Consider the following 17,695-nt stretch of genomic DNA (forward strand, 5'->3'; position numbering starts at 1 on the left):
TGCCAGAACTTGCATTAATATTAACCTCCTGTCTTTATTGTTCCACCTTTAGATTATAATCCCAACAGGTTTTGTCAATCCACTTTAATCCTGTCCCTATTTATTCCTGTGCCTATTTAACTCTTAGCATAATTCTTTCTAGGTTATTCTAGGAGATTTAAAAAAATCCTGGGCCAGGCACAGTGGCTGATGCCTGTGATCCCAGCACTTTGGGAGGCCAAGGCGGGTGGATCACCTGAGGTCAGGAGTTCGAGACCAGTCTGATCAATATGGTGAAACCATGTCTCTACTAAAAATACAAAAATTACCTGGGCGAGATGGCAGGCGCCTGTAACTTGGGAGGCTGAGACAGGAGAATCGCTTGAACCCAGTAGGCAGAGGTTGCAGTGAGCTGAGATCGTGCCACTGCACTCACTCCAGTCTGGGCGACAGAGTGAGACTCTGTCTGAAGAAGAAAAAAAAAAAAGGAAAGAAAATTCCTGATATTTTGTTTTGGTTTGGCTTTTCAGATCATAGCTAGAAATAGTTTTTCCAACAGAAAGAGTAATCTGAATGTTTCTGGGAAAGGCCTGGGGAGCCACACACCAAATGTCTCCCTCCCAGGTCTTGCCACAGTGTATGAAATCCTATTAGTCATTCCTTTAAAGTCATGAAAGGCTTCTGCTAGATGGAACTGCTAGCTGGAAAGAAAACAGGTAAGGCTTCTGTCAGCTATTAAAACTCCACCTTCAATTGCTTTTTCAATTTCCCCAGCATGTTTTCATTTATTCATTAAAGAGTTCAGCAAAACATTATTGAATGCATCCTCGGGGAAGGGATTACAAAATTGAATGAGCAGTGCTCTCAGTCCTGAGAAACTCAGTCTCAAAAGCAGACAGTAATATAATGTTAGGAGTGTTGCCATTGAAATCAGACAAACTTGGCTTCAAACAGTAGCTTTGCCATTTTCCCTTGGGGAAAACCTCTCTATGCTTCAGTTTCTTAAATGAAGAAACCTTTTTTTAAGGTTTTTCTGGTTTTTTTTCAATAAATAAGTTAACGTGTAAATGCTTTGTCAAGTTACAAGCAGGAAATAATTTAGTAGGTATTCGTTATTATTATCATTACCATGATTTTTATATAAATAAAAAATTATAATGGACAATAGCTTTACATATATATATAAAATTATATATATAATACATGTAATATATATTTTATATATATAATATATGTAATATATATTTTATATATGTTATATATATATTCAAAGTGCTCTAGTTACAGATACAGTGTATCTAGTTACAGATACAGATACAGTGCAGTGTCTAATACTGCCTGGAAAATTTAAAGTCTTCTTCTAAAGAGGGTATAATAGGGTTAAGTGTGGAGTCATTGCTGTCACAATGGCAACCTGCGGGAAGAGTCTTGGAAAGAAATGAGGCTTTAAGTAGAACTGGAGCAAAATACGTTAGTTGGGGAAATGTAATATAAAAAGGTTATGACGATGAGCTGTGGGAGTTTGTAATGGGCCCTATATGCCATGCTAACTGGCTTGGACTTTTGATCAATAGACATCCGGTGAGGAGTTTTGGAAGAGTGATAAAATCATATTTGTTTTAGAGAAAAACCAAACTGTCAATTGTGAGGAAGGCAGCCTAAAGCAGATAAGGGAACTGGTGACAGGCCTCCAAGGAAAATGTTGCTATCATCTATGTGTTAGGCAATATTAGAGAGACTGAAGATGAAATGCAAGTTTAAACAACACTTCCAAAGTAAAATCAACAAACACTGTATTATATCACAGGAGAGTAGCTCAAAACAGTGTACTGAGAGCAACCTTGGAAATCCCCTTCACGACTTCCTCTATCTGCCAATATTCTCCTGCCACCCAGTCCCACGCACATTCACTCTATTACCAAGACCTGTTGATCTCAAATTCTGAATCTCTCTCCAACTCTGTTCTTTTCTTGCTATCCTTACTGTCATGATCTTACATAGGCTCTCTCCCTCTCTTCTATGGACTATTTCATTAGCTCTTTATTTTACTATTGCTAAGCTCATCCATTTCTAGTTTATCCTTATAGGCTGTTGTAGTAAAGTTGCTGACAAAACTTGATCATATCACTCTCCTAGTTAAAATTTTCCAATGGCTTTCCAATGGCTTGAGCCATTACTCAAAAGATAAAAGATCAACTTAATTATAAACAAACCAGATACCTATGTCTCCATCCTTAATTATGGCCATACCAGTTTCAAGAATACCAGTAGATGAGAGATTTTGTTGTTTACTCAAAAACTGAGGGTCTTCAGTTTGCATGTGCTCTCTATGTCATGAAATCAATCACAGTTTTTTGGTGAATTTTGACAGAAAACTTGTTTACCACAATTACAGTATCATTTAGTTAACCTAAGTAAGGAATTAAAGGCCCTCCATAATCTTTCCCCAACTTATTTCCAACATGACGTTTCCAAATCTTCCCCTGAAGACACACAGTTGCATTCATCATCCTTTCTCAGAACACATCTTGTGCTTGACCACTTCAAAGTTTCTACTCATGCCATCTCTCTTGTGTGAAACTCCTTGCCCCTTTCTGTCTTCCTCTCCAGATCCTAAATATTCTCTGCAATCATTTTGCTCTCTGAAGCACCCTCTGATCACCTCAGTCCACAGAGATCACCCCCTTCTCTGAAATGCCCTAGCATTTAACATCTTACTATTCATTTGCAATTAACAATCAGTTCCTGTCTTTTGTTATTGCTGTATTGTTGTATTCAATTATTATTTATCTCTTGCTTTGTTTTATAACTTTTAAAGTGTTTATACTTTATTTCCTAAACTGGACTGTAATTTCCTTGAAAACTAGAACTTTGGCTTCTATTATTATTATTATTATTGTTATTATTATTATTAGGCCTTACACAATATCTTGTAGGTATTAGGCACTTTGTGGTTGCTAATTAACATGTTGACTAATACAATACATATACAGAAGAAAAAATAAAAACAAAAACAGTTGAAGTTAATGAACTAAAATCTGTTTGAGTTAATAAGCATAACTTTTTACTTACTAAATGTTATAATTTTAAGAGAATAAATGCATACACATCAATGACTTTTTAATTATTAAATTTATTTAAATAGGCAGGAATATGTGTGCTTCCTTTGTAAAAGAAATAGCAAAAGCTCTATGACAATATAGTGACCAATTCCTGTTTAGCTATACTGCCCTCCAAGCAGAGGAAACCTTATCTTTTAAAGTCAAGGGTTGAAGGAGGAAGAAGGAGGGAGGGGTTAAGAGGGATCAGAGAAGGAGAAAGGGGAGAAGGGAAGCAAAAAAGAAGGTGCAGAGGAAGAGATAAAGGGGAGGAGAGTGGAGGGGAAAGGAAAAAAAATGGAAGGGGAACAATAGAAAGGGATGGGGGGAGAAGCGAAAGAATCTCTTCTCATTAAACTGGTGGTCAAAGTACTTTCCAAAAAAGAACACAGGATCCTGTTTCTGACTAAACCAGCTTTGTTCATGTTCCTCTTAGTGACATGGTCAAAACTGTGGCTTTGAAGGTCATTCTGGTTGCTTGTAGGAAAGTGGGACTGCAGACATGAGGATAACATGTAAGGGAGATGCATGGAGTGCCAGAGTTCTCCCTTCTCCATCCATCTTTCTCACTGGAAAGAGAGATTTTGGAAACTTTCAGGGGTTAAAAAAATTAACATAATATTTCTACTTGCCAAGATCCTAGTGGCTTTCTTCTATAATTGATAGGGGAAGGGACATGAAGCACCAAATATGGTATTGGCATTAACTCTAGTATAGAAAGTATGACACTAGGTTATGGAAAACTTAAGAAACACCTTGTGGCCACTATTCCCTCAAAAACCACAGCAAGAAAAAAACAAAACAAAACAAAACAAAATCCTGATTTTTCTTATAAGACTTTCTTCTAATGTGCTCTTTCAGTCTCCTTTTTAAAATGCCTAGCAATAACAGAATAAGTTTCATTTTATCCTTGAACCCTAATATAATTTTGTAAAATTACTGCAACTGAGAAGTCTGAGTAGAATTAAAATGCTTGTGGATGTAAATATTTTTAATGGTTCAGAATCATCTCATTTATCTAGTCAAAATTGCTTTGGTATTTCGTATTGTTGGAAAAAATAATATAGGAACAACATTACCCCTAGCAGAGCAGTGAGATGGTAACGAAATCCAGTGGTGAAAGTGGCGATTCCGACCAACTGATTCCTGCACTGCTATCTGCCTGCTTCCTGCCTTTGACACAGCAAGTTATTTAATGTGGTGAGAAAGAAAGTGTTGAAGCTGTATCATTATTTACTAGAAATCACATGTCAGGAGTTCAGTTTTAAAAAAACAATAATCCAGGAAGTTCAGGCTAAGCAAAACTTGGGTCAACAGGTCGCTTACGTAAATACGTGGGTTAGATTTTACTGGGAAACTCCAGCCTCGAATAGGTGACAGCAATCAGATCTGCAGCCCTTCTTTCCTTCAAAGCAAAACCTCCAAGTAGGAGGAAGGAGTCAAAAGCAGTCACAACCCAAGCTAGCACAAATAAGCAAACGGCCTGCAGTCACCTATCTGGTGTGACTTCAGAGGCACGCACACACGCACACACGCACAAAATATTCTCTCCACTCCCTTCCACCTAAAAAACCTTTGAGAGTTTTTTTGAAACTTGCCTTGTTTTTGCCAAAGTACAATTATGTACAGTGTGAACTGAATTTACTTGAACATTTTGTGAAAGGAGAAAGGCTGAGGCACAACTTAAGAAAGATATAGGGGTGAATCATTATTCTTTTCAGCCACATATTTTCAAATATATTATTTATGGGATCATTTTCAGAAGATTATATGCAATATGAAGTGTCACCAGGACGCTTCCTATCTTACAAACCTCATCATCTTTCTGTAGCCCTCACATGTGCGCTGACCATCACAGCCTTCCTTCGAGACCTTGACTTGAAATGCGTGCCCATCTCGGAGTCTTGGAACTTGCTGCATCTCCCACTTGGATGCTCTCCTGGCCACATAAGAAGGTTCTGGTCTCCTGTTGCTCCTCAGCCCAGTAGTTCCCTCCACAGTGAGGTCTTCCCAAACAATCCCACCTGCCAATTCACACCACGAATTCTGTGTCCATCTTCTAATGCTAATTTATTTTCTTCTTTGGCACTTCTAACTTTCCTCCTTACATTTTTGGTCCATAAAATGCAAGTTATATTGATATATACACATTCACTCATGTTTATCGAGCATCTCACTTACGCCTGACACCATTCTAGGTACTTGTGATTTGGCAGTGAACAAAAAATGTTCCCCATCTTCACAGAGCTTACTTTCTAGTTATGGAATAGAGGGTTTTTCTGCAAGAAATGTACAAATGAAGAAATACATGTAAAAATGGAGAAATGATTTAGAGGAAAAGAAATAAGGCAGATTAAAGAGGATTAGGAATGTCAGGTTGTAGGGGTAAGAGTAGATTGCAACATTAGAGTCAGGATAAACCACAGAGAGAAGGTGAAGTTTCAGCAAAGAAGTGAAGGACGTAAGGGTGACAGATATGCAGGTATCTGATGGAAGAACATTCCAGCAAGGGGAATCACTAGCACAAAGACCTAGAGCAGAAGCAGGTGTGTCATATTCCAAAAACTCAAGAAGGTCACTATGATTGAATAAGTGAGGAGGAGAGTAGAGCAGAGAAGGCCCTGGAGTCAGTGAGGGCCAAGTTCACACAGAGCCTTTATTCTGAAGGAAGCTGGGAGCCACTGAAGGGTTTGGAGCAGAGGCATGAGATGATTTGACTGATACTTTAAGGCAGTAGTCTCCAACTATTTTGGCACCAGGAACCAGTTTCATAGAAGACCATTTTTCCATGTTGCAGGGATGGTTTCGGGATGATTCAGGCAACTGACATTTATTATGCACTTTATTTCTATTATTATTATTTTTTAATATATAATCAGATAATTATATACCATAAAGTAGAATCAGTGGGAGTCTTGAGCTTGTTTTCCTACAACTAGAAGATCCCATCTGCGTTGATGCGAGACAATGACAGATCATCAGGCATTAGATTCTTGTAAGAAGCACACAACCTAGATCCCTTGCAGGTGCATTTCACAATAGGGTTTGCACTCCTACAAGAATCAAATGCCACCACTGATCTGACAGGAAGCAGAGCTCAGGCAGTAGTGCAAGCAATGCAGAGTGGCTGTAAATACAGATGAAGCATTGCTCACTTGCCCACCATTCACCTCCTGGTTCCTAACCAGCCACGGACTGCTATCATTTCATGGCCCAGGGATTGGGGACCTCTGCTTTAAGGGATAACTCTGCCTCTTAGTTGAAAACAGGCTATAGGCCGGGCACGGTGGCTCAAGCCTGTAATCCCAGCAATTTGGGAGGCCGAGACGGGCGAATCACGAGGTCAGGAGATCGAGACCATCCTGGCTAACACGGTGAAACCCCGTCTCTACTAAAAAATACAAAAAACTAGCCGGGCGTGGTGGCGGGCGCCTGTAGTCCCAGCTACTCCGGAGGCTGAGGCAGGAGAATGGCGTGAACCCGGGAGGCGGAGCTTGCAGTGAGCTGAGATCCGGCCAGTGCACTCCAGCCTGGGCGACAGAGCAAGACTCCATCTCAAAAAAAAAAAAAAAAAAAAAAAAAAAAACAGGCTATAAAGAAGAAAGGGAAGAATGAGACCCTACAAACCAGGACACCACTATACATTGAGGCTTTGGGATACACTGTTTGTTGAATTAATTAATATATGAATGAATGAACTACAGAGGCTGTAGAATAAGAGACACAGAGATCCTCACAAGTATGAAGTAAAAGTGATATGTCTTCTCATCTTTATGAATCAGATACAGTATATTTACATCACACTCTATAATTTTGTGTGTGGTTCTATGCCTATATACATATATGTAAATATTTGCTGTGGGTTCTCCGTGAAACACTTTTAATTTGGACAAATACCTTCACCTGTTTTATGCTACATGTATAAATACCCACATAGTGTCATGTTCATTAATGCCAACCTGTTACTATATTAGGCTACTTCCATTTCCTGAAAAATAGCACATTCTAATACTGCTTAGTTGAGGTGAATTTTTTAAATTCTGAACTTTATGAAATGTCTCATCTTGCAAAAATAAATGTCATGGTTTCAATTCCCATTTAGTTACACTAGTTTGAACAGAAAAAAGTTCCCACAGCCACAGATTCTTTTTCAACCCGACAAACTTATTTCTGAAGACTTTGGGCACAAGAAAGGGCCCAGGGAGTGAATTTGGAAAGCCCTATACAAACCCATCTGGGATAAAAAGAAAGCACAGATGGCCTATTGGCAGTAGATTCATCTATGAAAGGCAGCAGACATTTAAATGTACTATTTTTAAACATGCCAATATAGTTTCAGGATTATCAATTTCAAGGCTGAGTAATTGTAAGGTTTGCAGAAATTATCTTGTTCATCTAGTTAGTCACAAATATTTATCAAGCATGTACTATCTCTCCGCACTGGCAATAGAGAGTTGAGTGGGACAGGGTCTGTGCCTGCGCAGTTTATTGAATGCATTCTCAATTTTGATAATGTCACCCTTGGGGAGAGAAAATTCGTCCCTGGGTGAGACACAAAAAGGCTTATTCTTTTAGATGTATAAAACACAGATAAATATGTAGTATATAAACAGACACACAATATATCTGTGGTAATAAAATTTCACAAGGAGGGGTGATTAGAAAAAAATATTTCAGGAAAAAGACTCCCTGAAAAACCATTACAGCAACAAGGGAAGGAAACAAGCAAGTGGTTGTCATGAAATATGGTAACTACAGTGATAAGGAGAGTACAAAACGCTGTAGGTCCATATACCAGGAACACTTAACCTGCTACAAAGGAGGAGTGAGGGAAGGCTTCCTTGGAGAGGTTGCACTTAAGCACCAATGTGAAAGAGGTTCAGTAAGAATTATTCAGGCACATAGGTAAGGAATGGTGTGTTAGAAGCAAAGCAGAGAAGAAACTGATGCAAAAGTACTGGACAATCGTAAACACAGACTTTTACTGAGGAAAATCTACACAAACCCCTAAATTATCTATGTTGGCTAATTTGGCTTGACTAATTTGGCTACTTTTATAAAGTCAGGCAACAGAGAAAACACTGATAAGTGAAAGCTGAATTCCTGTCACATTTTGGGACTTCACGTCTGTCCTCTCTGACATAAGGGCCCTTCTTTCCATGGTCTGCCGTCATCTCAGTAAGGCCCTTACCCCCTCTCGCCAGAGAATTCCAACCACCCCTGGCTTGTCTCCTTTTCATCCTCTCATGGAAGCACAGCAACATGGTGCTCGCTGGAAGTAATGTGCCGGCTGAGCTGCCTGGAGAGCAGCCCTTATGTACCCCTCTCCACTCCAGATCTTCATGTTGATCCACATCGATGCCTTAGTGTGCCAGTTAAGAGTTTGTAGAATCAAGCTCTAAACTATGGAACAGAGAGAATTTGAGTATTCCTTCAAGTCAATAGTTCTTAAACTTTTAGAATCTGGAGAGAAAACTATAGACCTCCCCTTATTCATCAAGTCATAGATATTTAGGGTGACTGCTATGTGCCAGGCACTTTTCTAATCACAGAAGAAGGAACCTGGATAGAATAGACAGGATCCTTCATTCACAGAGTTTGCTTTTTAAAGAAGCAAAGAAAAATAGAAATTATATGAACAAATAAATCTAAAAAAATCAATGATGGGTGTTAGGAAGTAAATCGAGAAAGGGTGACAAGTTAAAAAAGTGACTTCAGATTGGGAGATAAGGGAATAAGAATAACAAGTGACATCTGAGCTGAGGCCTGAATGATAAAGAAGCAGTTATGGGACTATCTCAGGGAAAAATGCCGCATGCATAGGTAACGGCCATATGGTGCAAAGTCTTACAGTGGAAATGAAAACGCACAGAAGCAAAACTGATAGTAGATGTACACCAGTTTGGCTATACTATCATGAAAGTATCATTTTCAGTATCAATGGCTTAATCAATTCCTCTACTTATGCGTACTTACCAGGGACCCCGGGATCTCCTCAAAAACAGCAAGTAAAGTTAATGTCACCAGGAACCTACTGAGGGCTGCTTTCAAGTTCACTGGTTGGTATTCAGGTCATATCATTTGTTAAATATTTCTAATATTATCTCTATAGTAAAGCATAGCACAGACATCATACATCAAATGTGAACCTAGATGCCCTAAAATCCATCTTGTATCTTTGACTAGTAATCCTAGCTTTATGTGCTAACAAAGTGACAGCATCATAGCCATTCAACACACAGGAAGCAGATTTCTTGGGTCTGAATTTTAGCTCTGCCATTTACTTAGCCATAAGAACCTGGGCAAGTTGCCTAAAATGTCTGTGCGTCAGTTTCCCACAAAGTAAGAACAATTATGTATCGTAGGACTTTTGTGAGGGTTTAGTGATACAATGCATGTAAAGTATTTGAAAGGCCTTTGGCATATTAGACATTATTACAATGGTTATTACACAGCTTGTGATTTCCTGCTAAGCTATGCTTACCACCCCAGTCAAATGCACTGTATTTTCTCCCCCTAACTTGCCTTTTTTCTTCATTTCCAGTGGCTGAATTTCCACCAACTTACAAAGTTCAGATAAAATGCCACAAATACCACAAACTTCTACTGGTTACAGATTGTGGAAAAGCCATTTCCCTTCTCTGAACAACTATTAATACCATCTAGTACCAACTGTTAGTACCACTGCTTATATCATCTAAATATAACTTCAATCAGTTACTATCTTACAACGTAATTTTGTGTATATGTTTTGTGTACTTGTTCACTGGATTATAAATTCATTTACAGAAGCACTATTCCATAGAAATATAATTTGAGATACATATATAATTTAAAATATTCTATTAATAGTAACTAAAATGTTTTAAAAAATAAGAGGAAGTTAATTTTTATATATTTTATATAACCTAGTATAACCAAAATATAAATTTATCATGCAGTCAATATAAACAAATTATTAATGAGATCATATATATATTACTGAGTCTTTGAAATGCGGTTATCTTAAACTCACTGCCCATCTCAGTTTAGACTAGCCATATTTCAAGTGCTCCATAGCCACATATGGGCAGTAGTGACCATTCAGAACAACACAGCTTTAGGGCATGTATTATCCTTTACAGCTCTGTATTTATCACAAAGCCTAGCGCAGCACATCCCCTATTTCAGAAGTTCAATATTAATATTTGCTAAATTACTTTAATGATTTATTTTAAATCAGAACAAAATCTAACCACATGGTAAACACATTTCTGCTAGTCATACACACAAAAAATATAAACATGGGAAAGTGATTTTAGCTTTCTTTAAAGAATAAGAAGTTTGTTTTTACCTCAAGATTAATGAAGTAAATTTTTCAGTTATATTTCTTATTAAAAATGTAGTTTAGATTCAACAAGTCCTGTTTCACTGAAAGAAATTGTAATATACAGCAATAAAATGTATTTATTTGTGTGTTACACATATTCAAAGAAATAATTTAATCCTACTTTCTGACATGAGTAAGAATTTTAGGCAAGTATAACTCATGAAACAAACACGCAGAATATGGTAAGTTTCAATGTAAATATTTTGAGGTCATTTTGCTCTTCACCATGACTTTTCCTTAAAATGATGTGCTCTGAAATGCATTTTTTTTCATAAATGATTTTCCAGTGACTCAGAGGCAGTTACAGAAAATGAATGACATTATTTTCATAGTTAGCAACAACATACTGTGAGGACCAGACCAATCTGAAGCATTCTTGTTAGAAAGGCTGATACGAATAAAAGGAGAAATCCTAACACGTTTTCTGATGCTCTAAAATTGGACCTACCTACTCCTTCTTTATTAACTCTATTCTTACCTTTTCTTTTAACTGTGTGTGTCTCTATGCCTGCAAAACTGATTGTTACAGAATTTTAAATAAGTAACAAAATGTAATAATTAGAAAAGTAAAATAACTCACCTTTGGCAATTTCAATGGTAATTTGCAAATTGGCAACTGAGAATGGTTTTCATTAATTACGAGAGATTGATTCAAGTTGGGGACTATCTTTCCTTTAGGTACTTTATAAACGACAATGGTGCCTTTATAATGAGGGCAGCTATAGTTTCCAAATTCGTCCACTTCTTTGATTTGGAGTTCCAGCCTAGGTTTTCTTTGCAAGTGAAAAATAAGTGTGTAGTCTTTTCCATAATCTTTCCCATTACCTAAATAGAAGTAAAATGCATTTATTACCATTAAGATATCTCACTTTGGGAGGCCGAGGCGGGCGGATCACGAGGTCAGGAGATCAAGACCATCCTGGCTAACATGGTGAAACCCCGTCTCCATTAAAAATACAAAAAAATTAGCCGGGCGTGGTGGCAGGCGCCTGTAGTCCCAGCTACTGGGGAGACTGAGGCAGGAGAAGGGCGTGAACCCGGGAGGCGGAGCTTGCAGTGAGCAGAGATCGCACCACTGTACTTCAGCCCAGGCTCCAGAAGGAGACTCCGTCTCAAAAAAAATAAATCAATTAATTTAAAAACAACAACAACAACAAAAAGATGTATCACTTTGTGTTACTTAATTTTTAAAAATCCAAATAATTATTTTACTTTAAAAATATGACTAAAACTTTTGTGTATCATTATCTTTTGTCAAAACATAACTGACAAAGGAACAATAGGCAGAGACCATGTGGATTGCTCAAAGGATTTCTCATCGGTTGTTGGGCCAGGTGCTCTCTGGCTGCTTCTAAACCAAATAATCTTTAGCTTTTGTTTCTCTATTTCATTTTGATATAACCAGAAACTACTAGAAATATTCAGCTTTTGCAACATTTAGAAAATTATTTTCACCCGTTGAGAATTATCTTTCTCCTTTCCCCTAACTATTCATATTGCGACCTCACAATAGATGTTCCAGAACTGCACTCTCCTATAACATGTGGCAATTTAAATTTAAATGAAAATTAATGAACAGTAAATATAATTAAATTTAACTCCTCAGTCTACCTACATTTAAAAGTCTCAGTGACAGCATAAGCATAAAGGCTACCATAATGAATAGCACAGATGTAAAACATTTCCACAATTGTGAAAATGGACAGTGTTGATCTAGAACTTTCAGGTGTGATAGTTATTGAATTTGTGTTACTGAAATTTCTATGAAAACCTGACGGATTCTCCTAAAATGATAATATACAAATGTTTTATCAACTCCTTACTGAAAATTCTAAAGTTTTTGTGAACATAACATTTCACTCATTGGGGTTTTACCATGACAATCAGAATATTTTACCTTGCTATTTCAACAGCAGAATAAACACTACCATGTTTCCTAAGGCAATATATGTCTGCATCAAAATTTGTAAAACTTGTAGGAAGCTATAATGTAGCATTTAAGATAATATGCCTTGGATGTATCAATCTAGGTTCAAGTCCAGCCTCTCTGATTTGTGTATTCTGTAATATTTATCTGTTAATATTTGTCCATTGTTTTTCAGATCTCTGAGCTTTTTAGAGACTTCCCTTAGCTTCCTTACCCTTCCTTAGCTTCCCTTAGCTTCCCTTAGCTTCCTTACCCTTAAAACAGGAGAAATAAAGCTTAACTCCTAGGATTGTTTAGGAAATGAAATGAGAAAATATGGATAAAATAATTATCACCGGACCTGGCACACAGTAAGTGCTCAATAAATGACAGCAATGATACCAAATGATAAAAGGCAGGATTCTTGCACTATTTTGAATTTGCACACACAAAAAAAACAAAACCAAAATCAAAACCAAAAACAAAAAAAAACTCAGTTTTTTTAAAGAAATGTCAAGATGAAGCTTTTTTTTTTCTCTTTTTGAGACTGAGCCTCACTCTGTCACCCGGGCTGGAATGACACAGCTCCACAGTGGCACAATCTCAGCTCACTAAACCCTCCACCTCCCAAGTTCAAGTTATCCTCCCACCTCAGCCTCCCAAGCAGCTGGGACTATAGATGTGTGCCACCATGCCTGGCTGTTTTTTTTTTTTTTTTTTTCATAGAGACAGGGTTTCACCATGATGCCCAGGCTGGTCTCGAACTCTCCTGAAGGCAAGCAATCCACCCTCCTCGGCCTCCCAAAGTGCTGGGATTACAGGCATGAACCACCACATCTGGCCAAGATTTAGCTTTCATGTCTACATGGAAACTTCCTTTGTCTACTGTAAGTCAACATACAGTTGACTGCCCAGAGTTTTCTCTCACGGAAAACGTTCCGTTTTGCCCAGGGAACAAAGACTTCAGTGAGAGATGTAGATGATACCAGGACCCTTCCCCCGGTCCTGACTGCTTGAGGTCATTTTGGTGATTTTTCTAAAGCTCAGTTAAATCTAGAAATAGAATAACTCCAGATTACAGAAGGTGTAGAAGTAGATCCCTTTGCAAAACTTTATATTTGAGAGGCAACCTGGCTACTTAGAGAAAACAAAAAACAAAAAACAAAAAAACAGATTCCTAGGAGACGAATGACTAGCCAGGGTTTGTCTTCTTAAGAGAGTCTCACTTTGGTTAAAAAATAAATAAATAAAAATAAATAAATAAATAAATAAATAATAAAGTGGATTATTTGGGGTAATTTAAATGTTATCTAAATAGTAAATTAGGTAAATTGGAGTTTCCAGCTCACTGGAGTGACACCTGGCTAACTTCTGCTTCTATACTACTAGAGTGCTATCAAGAAAAATTTTACTACTTTGGTCCCTGTGGAATACAAATTAGTAAATTTCCCCTTCTACCCCTTGAAAGACATTATACTCTCTGTTGGGTGCACAATTATTCATAAGAAATGATTTATACAGAGGATATAAGGATTGAGGGTGAGGCATAGCCACTCTGGTTCAACTGAGACCTAAAACATTTACCAATTTTTAAAACTAAAGATCTCTAGGGAAACTCTCTAAAGATCACATTTATATATGAAGTAGGGATGAAATTATTGAGGATTTACTAATAGTAAATAGCAAAATCTTCATGTTGTAAACAGAAACCATTCTGTAATTTTTTAAAGTTGGAGTTTCATCGTTGTTAAGGCATAATATTATATTTTAAAGACGTCTGGTCCCTGAACAAAAGAATAGATCCAAAAAAATAGCAGTGGCATGAAGAAATTGCAGTACTCTGTTTTTTTCTCCCTCACTGGCATATTTAAAGGAGAAATAAAAGAAAAACTCATTCATTCCATACCCAAAGTATAAAATCAAGCACTAGTTGACCTTCTGAGAATCTTTTTCTTCTTCTCAATATCTTACGTATATAGTCCCCTAGAAGTGTCTTGAGATAGTAGCTATTTAGTAAATACCTGTCATGTAAAAAGTTCGAGAATTTACTTATATTTTGTGGATTATCTGCTGTCCCTTATAGTAATATATTTTCTTCTCTATAATGGGCATTAAATATTTTTCATTGATGCCATAGAAAATACAAATGTAAGAATAAATGTTTTTGCTCAGAAAAGTCAGATAAAAAAATTGAAAGGGCTAGCAGTCCAGGAAACCAGAAAAACCCTATGAGAACCACTGGCTCAGTGTATTTCTATATTCTAACCCATTCTCCACCAGCTCTACCTCTAAGCCATGCCATCTTTTGCCTGGTTTACTGCAATTAAACAGTAATCTCCCTGCTTCTCCTCTTGCTCTAAAGCCTATTCTCAATGCAGTTGTAATCTAACTCAGATCACTTCTCTGTTGAAAAGCCTTCATGTTTCCCCAAGTCACTCAGCAGAAAAGGCCGTCTTTCCAATGCCTACAAGGCATGATCAGTTCTCACCTCATCTCCCACAACCTGTGCTCACTCCCTCTGATCCAGCCATCTCAAGCTCCCACTGTTCCCCACACACACAAGGCAGGTTTCCACCGAGTTCACTGGCATTGGCAATCCCTCTGCCTGGGATAAACTCCCCTGAGATAGGATTATGGCTTGCTTCCTCACCCTCTTAGAAACTTCTTTTTTTTAAATGTCACCTTCCCAGAATGGTCTTCCCTAAGATAAAACTGCCATCCCTTAAGATCCCCCTATCCTTTCCCTTCTTTATTCTTCTATAATTCACTTTTCAGCCCAAATTAAGCTATGCATTTTATTTACTTATTTGCTTATTCTCTGTCTTTCTTCATTAGACTTTAATATACATAAGGTCAACAAATTTTTGTTTAGCAAATTAAAGAATGGTTATTATATAGGTGTACAGATACATGTAGAGATACATCCCATAGAATATCTAGGAAAATCACTGCCCTAGGCCAAAGGGCATTCAGGGCAACTTTAAAAGACAGACCTCACAGGGCATTACTAGATGTTATGGGTGATGCTATGTTGCCATTATATAAAATCATATTAAAATACTTTCTGGCACTTTCTGGATTTTGTGTGCAGTGGGGGCTTGGTTATCTTGCAATAATCCAAGTGCTAAACTGACAACTCTCACCTAGAGAATGAAAGCTTGCTGTAACTTGTGTCCAGAAGAATGCCAAAAACCATTATAAAAACCAAAGGACACACCTATCCATCTTCCTTCCTATTAGAGATAGAAATATAGTCCATGTCGTGTGACCTTCACTGAAAAGCCACTCATATTCTCTATAAGTAAATAGAGAGATTTTGGCATTTTCAAAGGGCAATAATCTAAATTTATTAATTAAAGTTTTAAATACTTTTAATTGCACTTAATATTATAATGTTTTTTTCTAAACTTTAGTCTTCATTTCTTTCAACAAATACTGAGTTTCTTCTAACTGTCAGACTCTTTCCTAGGTGTGGGGACTGAATGCTGACCACCAACAGGACAGTGCCTCCACGGATGGGACTGTGGTAGGAGAAACTGGAATTGATCAAACAATTAAACGAATGAATAGAAAATTGCATGTGACAAAGGCCACAAAAGAAAAAAGGAGGATCTACAAAAGTATAATAGAACTATTAAAAAATAAAATAAGTTCTGACATAATCAGGAAGGACAGAGAAAGCTTCTCAGAACATGATCTTTAAGGTGAGACCTGAAGATACAGTAGGAGAGAACTGGGGGTGAGGCTGGGGGTGGGGAGGGCGAGGAGAATCCTCCAGGCAGAGAATCTCTAGCTTTATCTCTTTGAGATTCACAGAGACTATTCTAGGCCCTGATAAAAGGATGGATCAATTCTTTTACCAGGATGAGGTATCAATTGTTTACTGAGGATCTTGTCCCTCTTAGGCAGAGAAAAACCCAGTGAGGCTCCAGATCTGAGCCTGTCTCCCTAGGAAAAGCAAACCTAGGATTTGGGTATCCTGCCTGACTCGTTTTCCTTGAATGAAGACGAACTCTTCCCCATCCCTTATACGGAGGAATTGCTCAGGTGCCGGCTGCCTTGGATGCTCTTGGTTTAGCAGGTGCTCCCCGGTCTCCACAGCAGGCAGTGGGATATTCAGTACCACTGCTTGTGAGTAGAACAGTAATGCGCTCCTGTTTAGGGTGGTTGGTAAACACAGCTGCTGTCCACAGTATTACAGGAAAATCATTTGCATCATTAGTTTGGGTGGGACACTTCTGGTTAGTACTATATCTCATTAGAGAGATTTCTCCAGGGTGGACGCTGTGGTTTCTGCTCCGGAAGCCAAGTAGGAAGGGGCCCCTTCCACCCTTCCTTCCTCTCTCTCCTCTCTCTTCCCTGCCCCCTTCTCTGCCATCTTTGTCACTTGCTCACTAAGTCCTGTCAGCTGGTTCAGATGCTGAAATCCTGTATGTGAGAGTAGAATAGACACTTAAAATTCGGACATTTTAGGTCTCACTTATTCCTGAGATATCAAAAAAGGGGGGAGAGCAGCATCAGCTTCAAGCCTTGTCCCTTCTTTGAAGCAAAAAAGAACCAATGAGGTTGGAGCTATTTCTTGAATCAGAGAGAAAATAGGCATAATGAAATAAATGGGATCCATATTAATTTATAAACAAACAGAGCACATCCCCTCAAGTCAATGTAGAAAGCCTCCAGAGCCAGAAATCTTCATAAAATCTGTCCTGAATTTTCCCTCTCACCTCATTTTTATACACACACCTGTTAGACTCTATTTCACCGCAGGGCAAGCAGTTAGAAAGAGGAAGGTGTTGACTTAATGAAAAAGAAATTGTTGTGATGGCAACTCTTTCAAAGAACGTTTGCTTTCTATTCCCACAAAGCTGTTTTCTCTTCATGTTCTTTTTCTTCCTTTTCTCTTTCTCTTCATCTCTTTCCTTTGGCCGCTTTAGTCTCATCTATTCATTCACTTCTCTAATCTCTCCTGCCACCTCTCATATTCATCCTGCTTGCTTTCCTCATCACTGTTATATAATCATTCATTCACTACACACTTATCAAAAGTACTTGCATGTTCATTGCAGCACTATTTACAATAGCAAAGCCATAGAATCAAGCTAGGTGCCCGTCAACAGTGGACTGGATCAAGAAAATGTGGTATATATACACCATGGAATAGCATGCAGCCACAAAAAAGAACAAAATTATGTCCTTTGCAACAAAATGGATGCAACTAGAAGCCATCATCCTAAGCAAATTAATGCAGAAACATAAAACCTAATACTACATGTTCTTATAAGTGGGAGCTAAACTTAGATGCACATGGACATGAAGATGGCAACAATAGACACTGGAGACTAC

At 37.9% G+C, this 17,695-nt stretch overlaps 1 protein-coding gene and 1 long non-coding RNA gene across 2 annotated transcripts in view; one reads left to right on the forward strand and one right to left on the reverse strand.

The window, feature by feature from the left end:
• DTHD1 (death domain containing 1) overlaps positions 1 to 17,695 on the reverse strand; it is a 70,258-nt gene that overhangs the window by 21,236 nt on the left and 31,327 nt on the right. The window contains exon 8 of the mRNA XM_050790006.1: positions 11,027 to 11,271. Coding sequence (XP_050645963.1) covers positions 11,027 to 11,271 — 245 coding nt within the window. The remainder of the gene's footprint in view (positions 1 to 11,026; positions 11,272 to 17,695) is intronic.
• LOC126954501 (uncharacterized) lies at positions 9,260 to 16,043 on the forward strand. Its single transcript, XR_007725618.1, has 3 exons — positions 9,260 to 9,419; positions 9,622 to 9,751; positions 15,810 to 16,043. It is a non-coding gene; the product is annotated as an uncharacterized LOC126954501 (long non-coding RNA).

The sequence above is a fragment of the Macaca thibetana genome, chromosome 5 (genome assembly GCF_024542745.1).
Source record: "Macaca thibetana thibetana isolate TM-01 chromosome 5, ASM2454274v1, whole genome shotgun sequence".
In the NCBI taxonomy this organism is placed as follows: Eukaryota; Metazoa; Chordata; class Mammalia; order Primates; family Cercopithecidae; genus Macaca; species Macaca thibetana.